Below are 7,500 nucleotides of genomic sequence, written 5' to 3'. Positions count from 1 at the left end.
CAATTAAGACATATCGCTTAAGGCTTTGGCTAGTGCACAAGCTTTTGATACAATTTAAACATGCCACGTGTTTTTGTTGTTAAATCATTGCAGAACAGAGCAGCTCGTTAATGGCTGTTATCAAAACCCGTAGAATCTAATATATGTAGTGTGCACCTAATCCATATCCATGCAAGGTTTGCTCAACTACAATCATCCACTATTGGTGCCTATTGGATCAGACACCAAACTAGACAGATCTGGTAATTATTTTGGTCATGGCACACATATGGATTGCAAGGTGTCCCAATGCCAATCTGGTCATTGATCTTACAGGACCAATAGTCTAAGCAGAGCACTGACTGGACATTGTACAGTATATTCAGCTGAACAAGATGAAGGTGGTGTGAGTAGCATAGGATAGAGCAACTGGAATGAATGCAAGTCTGTGCCAGGTACAGGACTACATTGCCCAATACCACCCCGTACAGTACACACTGCTGTAGACATGTACACTTGTTGTTTTTGAAAATCCCTATGATCACTGAAAAGAAAATGACAGTAGCATGATGGAACATTAGTTATCGCTGCCACACATGATATGAGGTTGTTTCCAATCAGAGAAGTAACCAGTACATTCTATCCTGGTTAGTCATGACTCTAGTGTTCTGGTTTACTCCCACAAACATATTGGCAGCTGAGTAGATCCCTGTATATTCCATTGGGGGCACGGACTGATCTGAAAGCAGAAATAATCTCTGTACAGAGCCTTATAATATGGTGGCGCTGTGTAAATAAAAACAATAACAGATTATGCACCCAAGCCCAGCACAATTTAATTGCTAGCAATACCATTTGCACTGCAGTTTTTTTTATGTCTTTGCCTACTTTCAATTAACATGCTATTATTACACTTGTGAAACATAATCAAGGACATCTATGGATTTGCATGTGTAAGGTTAATACATTACCCCATAATGACCTGCTTTATTTAAGACTTCTGCAGTAGGATAGATTTTTCCTTTAATTTCCATGTAATCAGAAGACAGAATGTAATATAAAGAGCAGGCCTTTATGGATCCTCTCTGCTCAATGTGGATGGCAAGTTGGCTCCAGAGTGTCATTTCTGGCTTCCAGATCATGACATGTTAAATCCTGACTTGTATATAGAAGTAATATGTCAGTACTGTGGTGTGTGGCTGGTACATTGAAGGAGACACTGAGCTGTGTGTAGGCTGAGGGGATGGTGCGTGAACGTCACTTTTGTGACTCACTGTATAGCCAAATTGCTGCATGCCAGTAACTCAGGCTCTTCACATTTACAGTAAGACTCCAAGGTTCAAAACCAGTTTATACAGTACTAGGAAAGACTTGTTTTGCCGGCTGTATATTTGGAGCATAAAGCAGTTCACTTAATACCCCACACCGCACAGCACCTCACACTGCACAGCACCTCAAAAGGGATTGGTGGCATTTATCACTACAATTAATGGACAAAGTCCTAATTAATACTGAAATAAAAGCTACTACTTATTTACATCATGTTATTGAATTACAGTGAAATAAGACTGTAGGTCAATACTGTACAGAAAACACCTTTTGGTACTTCTTTACTTTCACAGCGCCAGCATGGCGCCGCGCGTACTTCCGGGTTACGCTCGCCACTAACTAAGTAAAATAAACTAAGTTAACGCCATGCCAACATGGATAGTTCATACCTCCACTATCCATGTTGGCATGGAGTTGATTTTAATTAGCGTGGCGAGCGTAGCGAGCCACCGAGCCCGCAGCGCAGGCGAGCGAAGCGAGCCCCGCAAGGGGACTCTGACGCGCGCCGCCATGCTGGCGCCGTGAAAGTACAGAAGTACCCACCTTTTTCCCCAAATGTCAAAACTGCGTCCATTATACAAGTTTTTATATATGAAATTCTCCACATTGTTAAATAGAGAAAACTAGAAAAAATATATATATTTTAAAGGTTTGTACTTGTTCGTTTGATTTGTGCAACAGTTATAATTTTGTCTTACGATATAATAATACTCTGACATGCAAGCATACAGTTGTACAGTTTCCAGCACTGAGCTATAGTTATGCAATACAAGCAATGGAAAAAGCAGCCATAAAAGGGATACAGTTGGAGAAAGGAATGTCTGATTCCAAGACCCAGCTCTGAGTACGTGTCAACAAACTTAAACATCTTCAGCTGCATGGTCACTGCGGAGAGTAACATCACCGCGGAGAGTAACATCACTGTGTTGGCAGATTACGTTCTTTCAAAGGGGAAAACCCACTGGTCTATGCTGGCTGGATTCAGGGGACTGAGAACACGTTCTAGAGTAGGCATAAGAAACATGTAGCACTCCAGGTTCTGTAAAGACACACTGTATTAGCATGCCCTAACAGCAAAACTAGGGCAGGGCATGCTGGGATGTTTAGTTCTACAACAGCTATTGTGCTACAGGTTTATTATCCCTGGTCAAGAAAAAAAAAAACTTCTCAATAACTCATCCTTCAATTACTATCTTATTGTAAATTTGTTTTTGTTATGTTTGAATCACAAAATATTTACTCGTTCAAAACAAAATCATATTGTAAAAATACTAATAAAACCAAACAATGAAAGAATTGAAAAAGTAATCGATTAAAAAACTAATAAGAATAAGATTTAAATCATCAAATGTAAGAGTACAATCTTGCATAATGCTATCCTCTTCTGAATAATTGGCATATCATTGCAGGCTGTCTATTATTAACACTGTATTGTAGTGTTTCACTAGTGTATATGAATGCATGTGTTTTCTTTTATATCCAGGAGATTGCAGGGTTCAAACGTAAATTTTCTGAATGATTTCCAGTGAAAATACTGTATGCATCTATATCTAGAGACAGTGGCGTAACTACAGAGGGTGCAGCTGCTATGGGGCCCGGCGGCTTGGGGGACCCAGCAGACATTCCCCTGCACCCTCTTAACAGTTGTTTGCTCCCCATTTTTTTTTAAATACTATTGCGCTGGCAGTGGCTGTCTCCTGTCTCCCCTCAGTTCCTGCAGCTCTGTTGAGCCTTGAGCGGGAGCAAGAGACCCGGTGACAGAGGGATGAAGCGGCAGCCCTCTGATGCCAGTCAGTGCGCGCGGTGATTGCGCGAATAGGCAGAAAATCACAGCGGAATGGGTGGAACCTGAGGAGGCCCATAATTGTCGCTCGTCGTTGGGGATCGCGGGGAGGATACCCCTGCACCAGGGATTGCGGGGAGGATACTCCTGCACCAGTGATCGCGGGGAGGAACTCCGTCTCTTCAGAATGGGAGGAGCAGACTCTGCGCCGGTGATTTCGGGGAGGAGGCCCGGGCCGGGATTCACAAGGAGAAAGCCCGGTGCATGGATTGGAGGAGGGCCGTGACGGGGATCGGAAGGGGGAAGCCGGAGGTACACACACCCCACTCCTCTCTACACCCCCTTTCCTTCTTTACAACCCTCCTCTCCATCTGTACACCCCTGTTCCTACTCTACCACTCCTCTGCAACTCCCCCCTCTGCAACTCCCCCCTCTGCTCCCCTAACCCCTGTTTCCTCTTCTACACCCCCTCTCTCATCCTCTTTTGGGTTGCTTTAATTCAGCGCATTACGAATAGCATCATGAGAGAGTTTTTCGGGGCTATTCAAATCAGCGGCCAGCTAAGTTCTGACTAGTACATTTTGCTTGCACCCCAGGAGTAGTGCGAGCAGAAATCTGCTAAAACTACCTTGGCAATGCTGTTTTGTGTCCTAGTGCAGCACAAGCAGCATTGCGGTGGGCCAGTTTACTTGGAGAATGCAGGTACTTGCGATTAACATAACTGCATGCTATTCACAGCATGCTGAATAAAATCAGTGCTAAGGAGCTTTGTAGTGACAATGGGGGGGGGGCGCTTTCAAGATTGTGCTATGGGGCCCGCACAGTACTAGTTACGCCCCTGTCTAGGGATGTAGTGAATTCACACTCCTAAAGATATGGCTGGTGAACTTTATATAACAGCAATTAGATAAGCGTATTTATTGATTCTACGTTTCAGGGGTCTCCTCTCATTCATCATGATGGGGCTGTAACTTTTTGCAGCCCAGGGATCAGTTAGACCCCTCCCTGCCTCAGTGAAATCTTGCCCATGTGCGTGGCTGGAAGTGGCTTTGCAGCTGTACTAATAGAGAGAGATGGCTGCACTCCCAGAAAATGCTATGGTGCCACCCACAATCGGCGCCCGGCTGTAAATCAGCCAGTGTACAGCCTGCTTGACAGGCAGTCACTAGCTGTGGCTGAACAGAGACCTGCGTGGGGATCTGAAGCAGCCCTCCTGTGATAATGCCCCATTTATCATCCAGTTATGTGGGTAAAAATGTAGATGCAATAGAAATGCATAGGACTCTACAGCACCCATACTTCTGTACTCAATTCTGTTGCAGGCACAGTGCAAAATATACAGTATGCTGTGCGAACTATGTGAGCATTTGCCTCACCTGCAAACTAAATGGATGATATTTTCCCTCATACAGTGATCAATTTTCAGAGGAATAATTTTCTTGTACATGCCTCAAGAACCTCTCAGAAATACAATTGATTATGTCACGTGTCTATTTGAAAACTGGCAACCGATAATCAATGTCAAAATCAGGATTTCACAAAGATCATAGATCAATGTTTTTTTGGGGTGAAAGGTTTGTAACATTTCAAACACAATGTTACTGTAATGTTCCAGATGCACCTTCCTCCAATATTATAGGACCCCACAGATATAGCCCACGTGGGTCAGATCATCCCAAAAACATATGCATTTTGTTTAGAAGATTGAAACAGTCCTTTTAATATGGACTTCATGACATGATTACAAAAACTTCTTGCAGATGGCAAATTATTAAATGCAGGATTTTTTTCTATGAGCATAAAAAAATAATTTATTAACAGTTTCTTATATGGTACAGATAATTCCGTTTTACAATAGAAAACAGTGAATCATCATGATTACTGGGATATACTGTATATGGGCCATAATTACTGAGATGACCTTCAGAAATGGAGCTTATAGCTGTTGAGTAGCAGATTACTATTATTGTAAAAGTCTGTGTCAACCAGTGGTGCAGAGAGTGGAGAAGATGGTATAACCTGAGCCCTGAAGTACAGTGGTGGAGTAGCCATACCACCACCTGCAATGCCTGCCCGTATTACCTGAGTGCCGCAGTGCAGTGGTGGAGTAAACATTCATTATACCAGTTGGGAAATGTAGTGTCATAAAAATTCCCAAGCCTCTGTACATATAAACAATTAGGGTTCTCAGATCTAATTCATGTACACACAAACTCATGGCCCTCCAGCTGTTTTGGAACTACATGTCCCAGCATGCACTGATACAGATTTGATAGAATAAATTGCTAAAACTGTGGCAGGGCATGCTGGGACGTGTATTTCCACAACAGCTGGAGGGCCAGGATTTTTACACCACTGCTGTACACATTGCTTCCCATATCTTATGCTTCCCACACACGGTGAGATGTATGCTAGGTGTGATATGAGCATAAACAATGTGTCTAATGCGATTTAAACCAAATGCAATTTGAACTGCACTACAATAGTCAATGACAGGGCGCATGCCATCTAGTTAAAATACCTGCATACACATACTATTTTGCCTTGTGATGTTGACTAGGCAGGAATGCGCATTGCTTCAGAAAAGGCAAATAAACATGGTGCAAGTTGACCTAAACAGAACAAATTGCACGTGATAATTGCACTGTGTGTTGGCACTTAGTGGTTTGGTTATAAGCAAACTGCCACCTTAGTAGAAGCTGTGACTATAGCGGTACACTTCTCATTTGCCAGCAGGGAATGATGGCCAACCCGGAAATCTCAGCATTTCTTCCACAGAATACTGATCTCACCACTTACTTTTATCTTCTCATTGGCAGCTTCAATACACTGATTAGCGCATAATATTGGTATTGTATTGTGCAGCATGAGAAATTTCTCCAATCACTTGCTGTCGTTACATATATTCACCCTTTAATTGACAGTTGTTGTTTTTCTGAAGCAAAAAAACAGCGTGCACATAATTTCCCTATAGACTGTAAGCTTGCAGCAGGGCCCTCCTACCTACTTGTCTGTCTGTTGTTACCCAGTTTATTCTATCACTGTGTACAATTGTAGAGTGCAACGGAATCTGCTGCGCTATATAAGAAACTGTAAATAATAAATAAAATCAACAAACTACGGGGTCGATTCAATTAGTGCCGAAGGGTGCAAGTTGCCGTTCCGGTGCCGTTTAAACGCTAAAAACGGCACCCGAATTAAGCCAATCTTACTCCCTTCGCTGGGCCTGCAGGAAATTATTCAAATATTGGTTTATTATGTATATATGCCCCATTGAGTTATGACATTATTGTAATCAATGGTTATGTGACAATTTGCCAATCAGCCTACAGCACAGATTCACAAGAGGTCAGAAATGTGCTCCTGAAATGTCTAGGATATAATTTGTAACTTTGTTCCAAACAAGTTACAGAATATGTGAAATTGCTGCTTAAGGACAACCAAAAATAACACAACAAAATGGTCAATATTTCTATTGATGCATCATTACTGTTCTTTTTTAATGTAAACCCTTTTCTTACAGCACTTCTAAAAGGTACATTCTTAGCTTAGCTGCCTCATTCAAGTAAATATTTATTTCAAAATATATTTTAAGGGAGTTCAAATGGTGTACTACTCACTCGTTTATGACAAGATCTGGAGCGAAAAACAGCACACTCCCATTGGATTGTTTGTAAGACCTCCATCCAAGGGCAAACACCATCAGAAACATCCATGAGTACTGGAGAAGGGTCATTTGGTCATCCAGGTGCAGATTTCTGAAACCTGAGAGAACAATACAAGAGTGAGAACTGTGTACTTCCAAGGACACCAGCCCACCTACATAACAATCACAACAAACAAATGGTGTGGGTATAGAAATACACATAAGCCGTCATGGTCTTTAGCTTCCTGGAATTGAGTGTGTTTGTAATGTTTGTCATGAAAAATAATACTCATCGGCTAACGAATCTCAATCTTTATTTTATTTCTCAACATTAGAAAACAGAGAATTTCCATTTCTCACGGTGTGCCACATACAGAAATACTTCGCAGCCCTGTGAAGTATCTCTGTATGTGGCACAATATGAAAAATGGAAATGCATAACTGAAAATTAACTACAGTATGCTACTGAATAAATGTTATTTGTTTTTATCTATTTGATATCCTTTTTGTTTTACTAGCCACCTGATAAGTGGGCATTGGTGATAAAACTGTAGCGCACCTCTATCTTGTTGCAGGGCAGTACGGAGGGTGTAATGGTTAGATTTACTGCCTCACAGCACTGAGCTCCTGGGATCGATTCCCACCATGGCCCTAACTTGTATATTCCCCACGTACTCCACATTCCAAAATACACTGATAGGTTAAATTGGCTCCTAACCTAATAAACCCTAGAATGTGTGCGTGTACATGTGGTAGGGAATAT

At 42.0% G+C, this 7,500-nt stretch overlaps 1 protein-coding gene across 3 annotated transcripts in view; it reads right to left on the bottom strand.

Annotated features, from left to right (window-relative positions):
• Positions 1-7,500, bottom strand: part of NR3C1 (nuclear receptor subfamily 3 group C member 1) — a 163,059-nt gene that overhangs the window by 15,959 nt on the left and 139,600 nt on the right. For 2 of the 3 annotated variants that reach the window (XM_083181916.1, XM_083181917.1), the window contains exon 6: positions 6,712-6,856. In XM_083181916.1, coding sequence (XP_083038042.1) covers positions 6,712-6,856 — 145 coding nt within the window. Of the gene's footprint in view, positions 1,576-1,851; positions 2,348-6,711; positions 6,857-7,500 lie in introns of all 3 variants that reach the window. The other variant, XR_014473370.1, reaches the window with a different exon arrangement.

This window comes from Crinia signifera, chromosome 4 (assembly GCF_055691185.1).
Source record: "Crinia signifera chromosome 4, ASM5569118v1, whole genome shotgun sequence".
Classification (NCBI taxonomy): domain Eukaryota; kingdom Metazoa; phylum Chordata; class Amphibia; order Anura; family Myobatrachidae; genus Crinia; species Crinia signifera.
The sequence above is the reverse complement of the archived record's forward strand: the minus strand, read 5'-3'. Positions and strand labels throughout refer to the sequence as shown.